The following is a 16,565-nucleotide window of genomic DNA, read 5'->3' on the forward strand; positions in this document are numbered from 1 at the left end:
CTGTTAATCTCAAATACATAGAACAGCTGAAGTGACAAACAGAAAATGAGGCAGGCAATGCCCCAGCTGCTAAGTGGAGTATTCGGAAGAACATTTCAGTTATGAAAGCTCCAGTTCACCTTGCCTAAAGGCAAATGGGTCTCCAGCTCAACGAATGTAGAATGGCACTGGAGTCCAGAACAATATCCCTTACAGAAGCAGAAACTACAGAATAAGGAGTCTGGAAAAGTAGTACGGAACAGAATTTGTGACAGGATCAATGAATTTTAATTGCCTGTTAATTTAAGAATTTGGTCCACCAATAAAGGCTCCAAGTATTTCTAAGTCAAAGGAACAAAAATATTTCCAGCAAAATCCATATTTTAATTAATGTCCAAAATCAGCATTCTTTTCTCATTTATACAGCAAAATTTAGCAAAAACCCTCCGGCTTCAACTGAATAATTACAAATTGTAAAGTAGATTAACACTTCAGTTCACTTTACATGCACTAAAAGTATATTTTACAGTAATGCAGGATTCTGTTACAGTATATCTGGCCTCACTTCCAAGCCAGATTTATAATCCAGGAGAAAACATCTCCTCCCTAAATGGAGGTAATATCTGGTCCTAATTGAAGTGATTGCTGTCTCATATTAATCCAATTTCCAGTGGACATGGAAACAGACTTGTAGCTCACAATTATCGGCTGAAGCAGAAACAAAACAAATAAATAATAAACCAGCCTGGATTCAATTCCATGTTTCGCACAGGGCCGTCTAATGAGGCTCTAAAGAGGGGTGAAAAATTCCTCTGGCAGTTCAGCCATCAGGCAATCAAGACCATCTGCAAAAGAGAAGTAAAATTTCAGGCAAATAGATTATTTTAATTTCAGGTTAAAAACATACATAGGAAATAAGCAAAGTATAATTCATAGATTTCTGCAACGACACCAGAATAAAAATATATTTGCCTAATGGCAGAATAGTCAAGGAAAAGTGAATATTTAGGCATGTACAGATGAAACTGGTGTTAACTATTTTATTGATGAATTATATTCATAAATTCCTTAAACCCATACCAGTAAACAACTTTGGACCTTGAGGGAGAATGGTTTGTATTTAGGTGACAAATGGGTGGGGAAGGGCACACTACAATGCAAACTAAAAGTGAAAAGCACAGACAAGATGCCAAAATAATAGCCGGAAGGAGGGCACGGGAAACTATAATGAACTTGGCATGTACATGAACAGAGAACAAGGAGGAGAATACAGGCGAAAGACGGGAGAAACGGCTGAAACGGAGGTGAGCGCGAGACAACAGCAGCGAGATCCGTCTGGGAGAAGCAAGTGACAACACCAACACCAGACCCGTTCGAGTATTGCCCTCTGTAATTGATTCTCCGGCACCCAAATGTATATCTACCTCCCCAGTCTCCACCCCCCCCCCCTCCACAAACAGTTGCCTACTTATGTATTGTAAATAATTTTGCCAGTTGTACAGAGTTGCTGCTGTCTCTGCAAAGGAGGCTTACGTTGGGTTGACACTTGGTCACAAAGAACATAAGCCAGGGGCTATGTTGCTATCTAGGGCAATCATGGACTAATAGAAGTTTTTGTCAAAGGGACAATGAAGCTCAATAGCAGTGTACGTAGCCTGATAATGGATGGCTGAAAGAACGGTGCACCATATACGATCAAGTTTACATCTCAGGGAGAAATAACAAAAGCCATATTAAGAGATTGAGCAAGATGAAGGTAGAAAAGGTTTTTCTGGAATATGGGCATTGAAAAGCAGATGAGGAGTGGCTAAGAGATTAATGGTTGCAGAACATAGAACATTACAGCGCAGTACAGGCCCTTCGGCCCTCGATGTTGCGCCGACCTGTGAAACCGCTCTAAAGCCCATCTACACTACTCCCTTATCGTCCATATGTCTATCCAATGACCATTTGAATGCCTTTAGTGTTGGCGAGTCCACTACTGTTGCAGGCAGGGGATTCCACGCCCTTACTACTCTGAGTAAAGAACCTACCTCTGACATCTGTCTGATGTCTATCTCCCCTCAATTTAAAGCTATGTCCCCTCGTGCTAGACCTCACCATCTGAGGAAAAAGGCTCTCACTGTCCACCCTATCCAATCCTCTGATCATCTTGTATGCCTCAATCAAGTCACCTCTTAACCTTCTCTCTAACGCTTCTTCTTTCCAGTGCTTTCACATCCTTCCAATAATGCGGCGACCAGAATTGCATGCAATACTCCAAATGCGGCCGCACCAGAGTTTTGTACAGCTGCAACATGACCTCATGGCTCCGAAACTCAATCCCTCTACCAATAAAAGCCAACACACTGTACGCCTTCTTAACAACCCTCTCAACCTGGGTGGCAACTTTCAGGGATCTATGCACATGGACACCGAGATCTCTCTGCTCATCCACACTGCCAAGAATCTTACCGTACGAAGTCTTACAACACCAGGTTAAAGTCCAACAGGTTTGTTTCAATGTCACTAGCTTTCGGAGCGCTGCTCCTTCCTCAGGTGAATGAGGTCTGTTCCAGAAACACATATATAGACAAATTCAAAGTTGCCAAACAATGCTAGGAATGCGACCATTAGCAGGTGATTAAATCCTTACAGATCCAGAGATGGGGTAACCCCAGGTTAAAGAGGTGTGAATTGTATCAAGCCAGGACAGTTGGTAGGATTTCGCAGGCCAGATGGCGGGGATGAATGTAATGCGACATGAATCCCAGGTCCCGGTTGAGGCCGCACTCATGTGTGCGGAACTTGGCTATAAGTTTCTGCTCGGCGATTCTGCGTTGTCGCGGGTCCTGAAGGCCGCCTTGGAGAACGCTTACCCGGAGATCAGAGGCTGAATGCCCTTGACTGCTGAAGTGTTCCCCGACTGGAAGGGAACATTCCTGCCTGGTGATTGTTGCGCGATGTCCGTTCATTCGTTGTCGCAGCGTCTGCATGGTCTCGCCAATGTACCACGCTTCGGGACATCCTTTCCTGCAGCGTATGAGGTAGACAACGTTGGCCGAGTCGCACGAGTATGTACCGCGTACCTGGTGGGTGGTGTTCTCACGTGTAATAGTGGTATTCATGTCGATGATCTGGCACGTCTTGCAGAGATTGCCATGACAGGGTTGTGTGCTGTCGTGGTCACTGTTCTGAAGACTGGGTAGTTTGCTGCAAACAATGGTTCGTTTGAGGTTGCGCGGTTGTTTGAAGGTAAGTAGTGGGGGTGTGGGGATGACCTTGGCAAGATGTTCATCGTCATCAATGACGTGTTGAAGGCTGTGAAGAAGATGACGTAGTTTCTCCGCTCCGGGGAAGTACTGGACGACGAAGGGTATTCTGTCGGTTGTGTCCCATGTTTGTCTTCTGAGGAGGTCGGTCCGGTTTTTCGCTGTGGCGCGTTGGAACTGTCGATCGATGAGTCGAGTGCCATATCCCGTTCGTACGAGGGCATCTTTCAACGTCTGTAGATGTCTGTTACGCTCCTCCTCGTCTGAGCAGATCCTGTGTATACGGAGCGCTTGTCCATAGGGGATGGCTTCTTTAATGTGTTTAGGGTGGAAGCTGGAGAAGTGGAGCATCATGAGGTTGGCGAGACCATGCAGACGCTGCGACAACGAATGAACGGACATCGCACAACAATCACCAAGCAGGAATGTTCCCTTCCAGTCGGGGAACACTTCTCCAAGGCGGCCTTCAGGACCCGCGACAACGCAGAATCGCCGAGCAGAAACTTATAGCCAAGTTCCGCACACATGAGTGCGGCCTCAACCGGGACCTGGGATTCATGTCGCATTACATTCATCCCCCGCCATCTGGCCTGCGAAATCCTACCAACTGTCCTGGCTTGATACAATTCACACCTCTTTAACCTGGGGTTACCCCATCTCTGGATCTGTAAGGATTTAATCACCTGCTAATGGTCGCATTCCTAGCATTGTTTGGCATCTTTGAATTTGTCTATATATATGTGTTTCTGGAACAGACCTCTTCAATCACCTGAGGAAGGAGCAGCGCTCCGAAAGCTAGTGACATCGAAACAAACCTGTTGGACTTTAACCTGGTGTTGTAAGACTTCGTACTGTGCTCACCCCAGTCCAACGCCGGCATCTCCACATCAAGAATCTTACCATTAGCCCAGTATTCGGTCTTCCTGTTTTCCTTCCAAAATGAATCACCTCACACTTTTCTGCATTAAACTCCATTTGCCACCTCTCAGCCCAGCGCTGCAGCTTATCTATGTCCCTCTGTAACTTGTAACATCCTTCCGCACTGTCCACAACTCCACCGACATTAGTGTCATCTGCAAATTTACTCACTCGTCCTTCTACGCCCTCCTCCAGGTCATTTATAAAAATGGCAAACAGCAGTGGCCCCAAAACAGATCCTTGTGGCACACCACTAGTAACTGGACTCCAGTCTGAACATTTCCCATCAACCACCACCCTTTGTCTTCTTCCAGCTAGCCAATTTCTGATCCAAACTGCTAAATCACCCCGAATCCCATACCTCCGTATTTTCTGCAGCAGCCTACCGTGGGGAACCTTATCAAATGCTTTACTGAAATCCATATACACCACATCAACTGCTTTACCCTCATCCACCTGTTTGGTCACCTTCTCAAAGAACTCAATAAAGTTTGTGAAGTTCTGTGATAAAGGGAATGCCAAAATGACTATTTTTAAAAAATTCATTTACGGGATGTGGGCGTTGCTGATTCGACCAACATTTATTGCCCATCAGAAGATGGTGGTGAGTTGTCTTCTTGAACCACTGATGTCCTAGAGGTGTAGGTACACCCACAGTGCTGTTAGGGAGGGAGTTCCAGGATGTTGCCTCAACAACAGTGAAGGAGTGGCGATACATTTCCAGCCCCATTCTTGGGCTCTTTAATAAAATTGTGTTGGTGAAATGGTCATCAATTGATGGAGTTGCAAACTCCAAAACACTATAAAGATTCCAGAATCCCATGTAATCACAGAATCATAGGAGGTCATTTGATCCACTGGGCCTGCGCCAGTATTTGTTCCCCACTTGGCCTGCACCAGCATTTGTCCCCCCTGAGCCTGCGCCAGTATTTGTTCCAACAGGGGATAATCACCTGTTTATATCCGCTTGGAACAGGTTTGTCACCCAGCACTAAAAAGAGATATCGTTGCTAACTATGTCAAAATCTTTCAGAACATAATAAACTTAAAGTAGGCCCGTCTTAACCTACTTTATTCAAATATAGACTCAATTTTCCATCTCTTCAGAACTATAATCTCTCATTCAGATAATACCCCAACAAATTCTACGTATACAACTTTATGATTGTGTACCCAGAACTGTATCCAATAAGTTAGTAGCCTGCCCAATGGCTTGTCCAAATTCAACAGTTTCCTTCCTTTTATGGTCATTGACCTCAGAATCGCAGCTGCATTTAATCTTTGTTTTAAATCAGCACTCAACACTTCAAAAGATCAATAAATTAGTACCTCTAGAAATCTTTGCTCCTCCATTTTGTTAAACATCTTAAATTTAAAACGTGTATATATTTTAATATTCTTTTCTCAATTGCACTCATTTATGATAAATACCTTCCAACTAATACCGCCCAATGTTCCTCAGTTCGCTATTCTCAGAAAACAATACGCCTTGTACCCGTAGTCTAAATTATATATAAAATGGAAATGGAAAACAGAGTCCCAGTGCAAACCTCTGGTGCAAACCATACTCTCATCCCTCCTATCTGAATGGAATCCATTAACACTTGTAGCTTTACACTTGTTAGCTGTCCATCTGTGCAGCTACATCCTCCTCAGTACCATCTGCTTACATTTTCTTCACAAGTATTAATGTGGTATCATGTCAAACATTGTGCTCAATAATGATCCAGCTCAATGTAGGTGAGCAATACTCATTTTCTTCAATTTGACAAAAGCACAGTGGACTTAAACTGAGCTACACCGATTTACTGTGATATCCAGTAGGAACACGTTGTACACAAGATGCAAAAACCTGCATCAACCGGAGATTTAATGAGACAGACATGCTCTGGGGAGTGAAGTTCATTATGATTCTCAGAAAGAAGGGTTAAAAGAAAATAGATAGTGTTATGGAGAGATTCACAAGCTCACTTAGAAAATCTTCCCATTTCCCATATGGCCAGTTTGGCCTTGCACGCAGCTGGTAAAGGATTTCAAACAGACTAGAATCACACGGCAAGTAGACAATGGATTTCCAAAGCTATTATTTTTATTGTCAAGTGTTTTGAAATACATGTTCCAGAAAAGAAATTGAGAGCACTTAAATACCAAATGACAGCATATGTTTTCATTCTTAAATGATTTCACTTATTACAGGATTATATGCACATGGGGAACTGAATCTTCAGCATGGTTATTGCCCAAAATAGGCCGGATCAACACAAGATATCTTTTTCAAGCACAGAACCCATCAGATCTACTTGTCGCTGGCAGCAGGGGATGCTGTTTCTCCATTATATTTAATACAGGAAAGAAACCGCATCTTTTGTCTTCTCTTTGATCAATAAACTAATTAATTACACTTTTTCAGTGCCTTTAATTAAAAAATACGTTCAGGATGCTTTACTCAATCAACTTCTAATATTTATAACCAAATATTACATATTGGTGACTCCCTTCACATATAAAAAGAGATAAATGCACATAGGAGCATGAATTGAATATGAATGTAATATTCACAGAATTAGGAACAATGTTTATGGAAAAGGTTCAAACCATTCCAGATAACATGCCAGCTGAGTAACCCCTTCATATGTTCACTCTTGAACAACATGACTAAATTACGCACATTTTTAATACTATCAAGCACAATAAATTATGCAACTGGTTGCGGTGCAGATTCAGGCAATGGCAAGATAAAGTTTTGGTTCTGTTGCCGATTTTGATGAGTGGAATACTATCCCACCAGCATCACTAATAACAGTTGCCAATTCTGCACCGGAGATGCCAATAATGTTGCCCTTCTTAATATTGAGCGGTATTGCTGTTCAGAGTCTCCAGGTATCAGATAATACCACCACAAGGTTCAACTGGATATTGATCAAAGACCCAACAACCAGTCAGTTAGTTCAAGTTCAATAATGGTTTATTTACACACAAGATTAACTCACACATGCAACATAAAAACTCTACAAGCTAAATTACACCTAACACTACATCAATCTGTACTTAACTTTCAGGCACCTGGCTTTGGCAGAGGAACAAGGCCTTTGTTCGGATCTGGAGTGGCTGGGTCTGGAGAAGTAACTTTGGTTCTGCTGGGCTCATCTGTCTGGTAGCGATCGTTGATCTTGAACTTGCTTCTGGTCGTGATGCTGCAGTTGGCTTCAGGTATAGGCCAGGCCGAAGAGTGCCGGTGTGCCAGGGCCAAAAGAGATGGAACACATGGCAGTGTCTCTCTTTATCCTTTGGGGTTTCGTGCACTTTTGGGCGGTCCTTGGCTTTGGATCCAATAATTCGGCAGGCTTCGATTACTGCCTTCGATTTGAGCCAATAAAGGGGCAGGCGCCTTGATGGCTGGGCGTGTCCTGAGTGGTCATTGACCTTGGCTGTTTGAGCTTCCTGGGTGAAGGGAGTGGCGCCAATGTGTCTGGAATTGTATCTGATACCCGAGTACCAGTCCTTTGTCCTGGGGGAATGGGTCATTAGAATGCAAAGCGACTAGGGATTTCGATACTGTCTGGTTCTTGGTTAGCAAATATACATTTAGGCTCTGGGTTTGCCGGAATCCTGTATTGGCCATATTTCCCTCAAGACTTTGCGAGTATTCATGTTTCCTTTGTAAGTGGCCATCCCAGATGGCTACAGTTCTAAATAAGGCAATGCATACAGCACCAGTCACTTAAAATGTTCGAGGAGTTTGTTCCAACCTACTAATACACTAGATCCTCTATTATGCTGGCTCTGGAATGGGCTGGAGAATAGAGAAAGCAACTCCATCTGGTGAAGGGATAAATTCTTCATTCAGCATGAAGCTATTAATAATATATTTTGTATCAGATGTTATTTAATTCTTAATGGAAATGCATTAAACAATCGTCAGATCTTTGCAGTGAAGAGCTAATGAATTAACACAAAATTGATAATGAACACTCATGTCTAGGAAATAAGTAAGTAACCAGCAATTGACTGTAATGTACTCTTAGTACAGCAAGGCAGAAACTATTTATCTGCAGAAACAGCTTAACTTGTTTTATTTTGTATAAGTCGTCAGACTGACTGTAGACGGAGATCGATTATGATGTCATGAAAATACTGTATTCGATTTCAGGTTGCTCTCATCTCTGCATTTCGTATGCTTTGAAAGATGGACTTTTAAAACAAATGAGGACTACCTATTAACCTTTCCTCTTTCAGAATGCCTTTGTTCAGGAAGATTATTCACTTTTCCTTTGAAGTGTTTCACCTAAACATTGGCAAAAGTAAATCTTTATAAATTGGCTGGCTGTTTGGCGGGTGTATGAATGGAAATGAGCAAGGGACAGACAGCATCATTACGTTTAACATACACTCATCTTTCACGAACCTGCATCTTCAGATCTAACTATCTAAGGTGAGCGCAGATTATGTTCCTGCAATTTTCTACCCAAGTAGTTTTGGCACACAAGCCATGATAAAGCATCATCTCACTCTTACACCACAAAACAGGAAATGATTTGGGGAGTGGAGGAAACTTCTATATTAAAAAGAAATGTATATTGGACCTTTATGATTTGAAATGTGTATCTGTAGGTTTGGGGGCGAGTAGCCACTGATTTATAGACATAGCAATACACGTTGAGCGATACTGAATCAATGAATCAGATACCATATATTTTCCATAACAAGTTAGCGTGGAATAATGCTATCTGAAACTGCAGGAGTTCCAACAACTTATCAGCTTGAAAATCATGTTTTCCCACCGTAATGCTGCATTGCTGGCATTTAAAACAATACCCAACTCATCAAAAAGACAGCAAACTGCTGGATCTTAAACACATGCAGCTTAATTCAAAAAAAGATTTTTCATAAACAACGGTTTATTAGGAATCAATGAATTATTTGGCATGATTAATTTTATGGATTTTAGGAGTTCCATTATGGAATTAGTGCTTATGCAAGCATTTTGCTCAAGATCATCTTAGGACAATGCACAATTCTGAAACTTACCCTGAACCAATAACGAGTATTTATGTCATCTGTATGCAAATGATTTAAACACGTTCCAGGAACATCTGACCTACCTGCTTCCCAGTCTTCATTACAATGTTCTGGCAATGCAGCAGCTTTACATACAGATATTTCCATGCTTTCCTTCCCTGTACTGGAAGGGAGTGTCTGAGAATCACATGATGTAGTGGCTGTGCAGAAATTTTGGTTTGTGATCAAAGAATCACATCTAGGTTCAGAAGGAGACTTGGCCAGCCAGTCAAAGGTGTGTGCAATGTGGTTCTGAAAATAAGGAAAATATCTTAAATCAAATTGCCCTCAAGATCAAATTTCTCCTGGAGAAACACTCCACTCACCAAGATGAGGTAGCAACACCAGCTGTTGGGACAACTACCTGAATCATTCAAGACCTCTACATAAAGATATCATGCAAGCAGCTCCAGGGGTTCAGATTTTGGACATGACGGGCTCAAAAGTTGAAAAGTATTCCTCAAAAGGGTCCCCCAGCCAATTTATCTTCGCTGGCCTAATTTGTTAGTTTATCAAAGGGCCTTGGCTCACCACAAAATATATTCACCTTGTTTCTGCTGATAGTTCCATGCAGGTAAATGCTCTGAGAAATATGTTACAAGTCTCTGAAGCATAATCATCAGGTCATTATGATTTGTGTGCAGGGGTCTCAGGTTCGATTCCCTGCTGGGTCACTGTCTGTGCGGAGTCTGCACGTTCTCCCCGTGTCTGCGTGGGTTTCCTCCGGGTGCTCCGGTTTCCTCCCACAGTCCAAAGACGTGCAGGATTGGCCACACTAAATTGCCCTTAGGTGTCCAAAAAGGTTAGGAGTTATTGGGTTAGGGGGGATAGGGTGGAAGGGAAGGCTTAAGTGGGTCAGTGCAGACTCGATGGGCCGAATGGCCTCCTTCTGCACTGTATGTTTTATTATTAGGAATGAGAACAGCATTATAAGATTGGACAACGTCAACACATTTATGTAAGGGAAATAATGTTTAACAAAAGAACCAACTCCCAACCAATTTGAGGTTGTAACCAGCAGGGTAGGAGAGAGAGAGAGAGAATAAGTGAGCATAGTGTGATTGGATTTTCAAAATACATTCAATTGGGTGCCACACAAGACATCACTCAAAATTAGGACTCATGGGATTGGAGGAAATTGTGCACCAACAAGAACAGACAGCAGAAATAAATAGGTTGTTTTGGATGGAGCAGGCTCTATCTCACGGGGCACCGCAAGGATAGTGCTTGGGTCGGCTACTTAGTCGACATCGATATCGACATCAATGACTCAGATGAAGGGATGAATATGTCCAAGTTTTCTGACTATAGAGTTAGGTAGGAAATCAAGCTTGTGGCGAGGATGCAAAAGTTAATATACACGATAATGGCTCAGGATTTGGCGGTAACATGTTAGCATGAATTAAATTGGCTAATAGACAGGTAGTAGCAAATTGGCTTGTGGTAACTGCTGGAGAGCACAAGGATTGGCAGTGGGGTCTCAGCTTTACTATATATTAATGACCTAGATGAAGAGGCTGAGTAATGTAATCCATTTTGCTTATGATTCAATGCTAGTCAGGAATATAAGCGCCAAAGAGGGCGTAGAAGTTGCAAAGAGATAAGCGAGTATGCAACAAGGATGCAGGTGAAGTGTATGTTCAGAAGTGCGAGGTTATTACTTTTGGTAATAAGAATGGAAAAACAGAGCCTTTTAGTTTTAGTCACAAAACTTTGAAAATTGGATATTCAGAGAAACTTATGCCCTAGTTAGCAAGCAATGTACAGCAAGCAATTAGAATGGCAAATAGCAAGTTGGCCTTCACTGCAAAGGGATAGAAGTACAAGAACAAGAAAGTCTCAACATAATTGTACAAGGGCTCTGGTGAGACAACACTGGAATATGGTTTGCGGTTTTGGTCTCCTTACCCAATGAAGGATAAATCTAGCTTGGCGGCAGCTTGGTGTAGATTTACTAGATTGGTTCCAAAGATAATTGGTTCCTGAGATGAGAGGTTGAATAATTGGGTGGAGTTTAGAAAATGAGATGATCTCAGTGAAGCATACAAGATTTTGAAGGGGTTTGACAGGGGAGGCACAGAGGTTGGTTCCCCGAGTTTAGGAATTTCAAACATGGAGGAATCGCAAGATAAGGAGTCAGTCAGTTATTTAGGACTGTGAAGAGGAGCAATTTCCCTACCCGGGAGAGTTGTGGAGGCTCCATCGTTGAGTACATTCAAAGCTGGGATTGATCAATTTTTGAACTCAGGGAATCAAAGGATTGAGGAAACAGGCAGGAAAATGGAGAGATCATATTCGGAAGGGGCCATATGGTACTCTCCTGCACCTATTTATAATGTTATGTTCTAGCCAGCAAAGGGAAATATTACAGATTAAATAAAAGCGCAAGAATGAAGCAGATGGAATAGAATAGGGAGAAAAGTGTGAAGTTGTCAGGTACGATAAAAAACAAAAAGTGTTAAAAAATCTAGTAAAGCAGAACTTTTGTTTTAAATTGGTGGGAGACTGGGAAATGTTAGTATGAGGGATCTGGGTGTCCTTGTACACAAATAATGTTAATATGTGGATATAGCAAGCAAGTCGGCAAGCAAATGGCACATTGGTCTTTGTACGAATTGGAGTAAGAAAAAAGGTCTTACTGCAATTATATAGGCCCTTAATGAGAGCATACATGCAGTACCATGTACATTTCTATTGACTTAAGAATATACTTGTCTCGGGTGGAGTGGAAAGATTTAGTAGCCAGATTTCTGGAATGAGGGAAGATTGGATAGACTGGTAGATGCAAGCACACTACGTTCAACAGGTCAGTACAGGTTACTTTTCTTTTTCTTTTATTAGGATGCCAATTCACGATTATAGTGCAGAATATCATTAAAACTGGGAGAGACAAGTTACACCACAAAATAGTGATTAGTTAACAGCATGGATTTTAACTGCTTTAAGAGTACAAGTGACAGGAGACTTGGCAAACAGGGAGTTTCATAGCAAGAGTTCTGGGGAAAAAAAGGTACGCTCCTGGGGGCAGGTTTGTTAGCAATCTCAATGTAGGTCCACTCATGGATACAGTGCTACTACTGGCCAGTTACCTCTTTCACACAGTACTGCAGTATCTACTCAGTTGCATGAAGTACATACTAATATTCTTACCTGGGGACTCTGTACCAGCTGGTAACGAATGCATTCACTAGCATCTTGTGGATAAATTCTTATCACGTTGCTTGGTGTTATATTCAAATAATGATTTCTAAGTGATGGAGAAAATACACCAACCTAAAACCAGAAGTAAAAATGCTGGTTAGTGTTGAGAAAATGGTCTTTTCAACTTCAGAAATTACATTTAGACTCATTGCAGACAGTCAACTGAGGATTATTTACATCCCATAGAAAGACAAGCCAAATCAAAATTGTTTAAGGTGCATCTTTCAGGTATTTAACTATTTTGGGAGATACACCTGTAAGAATATATTATATTTTACTTAGTTGACAGGCTAAAGCACCACTGATCAAGATTTATATATTGTATAGGTATGTATACCATCTCAACAGCTAACATTAGCATCCACACAGGTGGCAACATCATATTCTAGTGTACTGCTAGTGCACAAGCAGTGTTAAATGCTTTATGATAATTGGAAAGAATCCGCAACATCATGCCACCCAAGTTAGCTGTTTTCTGTGACCAAGCTACACTGCCAATCACAAAGCTCGTGCTCCCAATGTTACTCAGCAATCTTTCTGGAGTTGCAGCACGAGCTAGCCATCTATCCAAGCAAAATGATCCTAATTAGTTGACAGGCAGCATCAGATCACGATTCATCATCTAGCATTATAAGGGCCAACATATGGACAAAGGGAAATTGAAAGACAATGAAGACTCGTCCGATAATTGCCTGAATTTCTATTTTTGCTTCACTAATGTTAATCATTCACGGAACATTAAACTCACATTGGGCACAACTGGCATTATCTGCACAAGCCGCAACACGCCCCAATAACTTTCTACAGTTGGCATTGATAGTAAAATTAATTACCCCATAATTCTAAAGAGTTAAGTATAGAGCTAATAACCTGTTTCAAGAGAAGCACTGTTCCAACCTTTAGATTGTTCAGTTGTTCAACTAGAAGCTGTCTGTGAATGGTGCCTTGCATTTCTCCTGTGCAAGTAAACAGAAAAAACTAAGTTTCAAAGAAACAAATTCCCAGCAGCCATCAACTGCCAAACAAGAGACTTTATAGCCTCCATCATTTATAATGCTCCAATTGTACAGATGCCTCTGGAAGGCCTTTAAGCATGTTTATTCTTTAATTTTTCTAAAGGGGAATAGAAAGCAAGCAGATAGTTCTCAGAGTACTATCAAATTTTGATTACCAATTTCAGGGAAGATACTGCCAAATGAAAGATTTCCATGGTCGATTAACTTGACAGATCCTATGCTAGCTGACTTCTATTAATTTGATCAAGTATCGGATTTGCTTTCCTGTCCTAGATGCTAATCTTGGTGCTTAAATTTGAATACAAAATTCAGGACCAGCTCAGAACTTTGTCTTGCTCCAATCGCATTTGGAATTTTTTAAATTTTGAATGTAAATCCATCTGTGGTGGAATTAAAGCAAATAATTATTTTGAATCTTAAAACTTCAGAATACACTATGTTAAGAAAAAGACACCTGGTAAAGGATGGCGAATATGTAGACAGAAACCACTCCACCCCCACACATCCCTTTCCAAAGGAAAAACACGAACCAAATAATTTGTTCATCTTGATAATCTGTAAACCACTTATCCACAGTATTAGAGATATCTTTTTTTAAAAATGTTTAAAAAAAAAAAAAAAAAAAAAGTGCCCAATTCATTTTTTCCAATTAAGGGGCAATTTAGTGTGGCCAATCCCCCTAGCCTACACATCTTTGGATTGTGGGGACGAAACCCACGCAAACATGGGGAGAATGTGCAAACTCCACACGGACAGTGACCCAGAGCTGGGATCGAACCTGAGACCTCGGCGCCGTGAGGCAGCAGGGCTAACCCACTGCGCCGCCTTATTAGACATTTCTTTTGTCATATATCAGAATTTTATGGCCATTCTTCCAGGAAAAAGAGATATAAAAGTAATTTTCTTCAAGTATCGCCTTTAAATGGTTGATCTGCCTATGTTTAAAAAGGAAATCACGGGCATTTTACATAAGACAATAGGGGAGTCGCATCATCTCAGGAGGTTCCCAGCTGTCGGTGGATGAAACACTTTTCAAATGAAGCTAGTTTCAGTATGGAAAAGCAGATTTTTGCTAGGAGCTTGTGGCCAGGACAATTAAGAGTCAAGAACCAAGGCCCAGCTTGCAGTGCGAGAAAAGCAAATTTTTTTTTACATTAGTAGTCAGGATTTGTTAAAGGCAAGGGCTTTCAATGAGGCAAAGTGGTTAGAAATGCTCAAGGATAGTCAAAAGACACTCGATTAAGTCAAGTAAGAAACCACCGATGTTGGGGGTGGGGGGAGCATGGCAGTTGTACTGATTGCATTAAGTGAAATCTGATCATCATTGTTATACTTTGTATGTTCCCTTGCTGTGAAATGAAACAGCTTAATAATTCACTCAAGCTTCATTTCACCTTGCAGATTGAAATACATATGTGAGACACGAGTAGTGTATTCAGGTTACAAAGGAACATTATTGTTTTATATCCTTGGGTGATGCTATTATACAAGCAGATCTGTGGCAGTGAGATTCAACTTGCAGAAATGCACAGATTGCTGACAGGAGTGACTGATGCTACTGAACCCAAGAATGTTTCAAAAGCAACAGCCAATTTGCACCAAGCAAAGCATCCCAAACAGCAAGATGATAAATGTCCAAAATCTGTTTATAGTAATGTTGATTCGGCAAACGAACACAGGAGAACTTTTTTTTGTTTTGATAAGTGCCTTGTGAGCTTTTATACTGGTAAACAGAACCCAGTGTAAAATCATCAGAAAGACATAACTAACAGAAGAAAACAGTAATATTCTAAAAAGGTATTCTTTTGCAATAGTTAGTGAATTATCTGCTTTGAGGGGCATATTTTTGTCTTTGCATGTTAATTAAACTATAAACTGTGCCACAAAGCAAGTATTTTTACATCTGGCAATATAAAGACCAATGCTGAAAAGGTGCCATGTTGGATGATGCTTAGACCAGATTTGTCTTCAATTATCAGAGTCAAAAAGCCTGCTGACAAATGTTAGCAGATTTGGACTGGTTGTTTGGGAGCTCCCTTGATGGCTGCTAGTTCACCAAGTAACTTTCTGCCTATATTGATAGGCACGTTTCAGCTTTGACCTTTGGTCAGTGCAGAGTTACCCAATTTCTCCGAGGCAGTAAGGATATTACAACTGATCTTAATGCATACTGTAAAAAGGTGGAATTAGTGGAATTCTTAATCACTACCAGTGATCCTGGTGGATGTCAGTCGTGAAGTTCCCTGCAGCCAAAATAGTGTGCAGTCTCGATTGAGCTGAACCCATTAATCACTGCCGATCAGCAAGGTGTGGCGGGTGTTGTGTTCTGTTGTCTTGCTTTTGCAATGATGCTCACAGAACTGATGACGTATTTAGAATGAAGATTTATTGATTAACACATGGAAAGATAACATGCAGAATACAATACAGACAAGGCTGCTCTGGAAGTGCCCAATGTGCAACTGACCTAGTGTGTACGCCTTATCACCAACTGGCGAATCTGCTACATCACGCGACCAAGGTCTGACGCCACTAGCTGTTGAGGTCACATGGCTAACTGCATACAATCTTATACACAGACATATCTCCACATCACTCTACTTTGGAGATGTCAACGTCTATACACAGAAACATCAGTCATATACAGAAACATTATTTGCATTATCTTTCAACACATGGCATGTTACTGTACAGATTTAACTGAGCTTTAATCTAAATGATGTACACCACCAACGGGATCACCCCGCTGATCGTCTGAAGTCATCAGCTTTCTGGAATATGGTATCCATGCCAGTCTTTATGTTTTAGTCTTTTTAGGCTAGGCGCCTTGAAACCAGGTATTCTTGCTGGCCATCCCGGTGTCTTCAGCTTTTCCCATTTCTTTACTCAATATTGTTGGCTGCTGCGTTGCTGTGTGCTGTCGCGATGCTCTCTGCTGCTGCTCTGTCGTGTAGTTACTGGCCTGTCGGCCGCATTGCCGATGTCTTCTTTCTTGGTGTCCTTGGTGGGACTCCGTATCCCCCACCCTCTCTTTATTGTTTATTTTTAGTGCCAATCTACGACCAGTATCCCCCACTCTTTTTTGTTTTTAGGGCAAATTTGCGACGGCTCCTTTTCTCTTTTCTGCAAGCTATCTTTTGAA

At 41.5% G+C, this 16,565-nt stretch overlaps 1 protein-coding gene across 3 annotated transcripts in view; it reads right to left on the reverse strand.

Annotated features, from left to right (window-relative positions):
- Positions 1–342: 342 nt before the first annotated feature.
- The window catches only part of hrob (homologous recombination factor with OB-fold), a 66,641-nt gene continuing 50,418 nt past the window's right edge, over positions 343–16,565 (reverse strand). For 2 of the 3 annotated variants that reach the window (XM_072487123.1, XM_072487121.1), the window contains 4 exons: positions 13,278–13,363; positions 12,357–12,479; positions 9,251–9,458; positions 343–824 (listed from right to left, as the gene is read on the reverse strand). In XM_072487123.1, coding sequence (XP_072343224.1) covers positions 769–824; positions 9,251–9,458; positions 12,357–12,479; positions 13,278–13,363 — 473 coding nt within the window. In that variant the 3' untranslated portion in view covers positions 343–768. Of the gene's footprint in view, positions 825–5,909; positions 7,838–9,250; positions 9,459–12,356; positions 12,480–13,277; positions 13,364–16,565 lie in introns of those variants that run through there. The other variant, XM_072487124.1, reaches the window with a different exon arrangement.

The sequence above is a fragment of the Scyliorhinus torazame genome, chromosome 21, assembly GCF_047496885.1.
Source record: "Scyliorhinus torazame isolate Kashiwa2021f chromosome 21, sScyTor2.1, whole genome shotgun sequence".
Taxonomy (NCBI): Eukaryota; Metazoa; Chordata; class Chondrichthyes; order Carcharhiniformes; family Scyliorhinidae; genus Scyliorhinus; species Scyliorhinus torazame.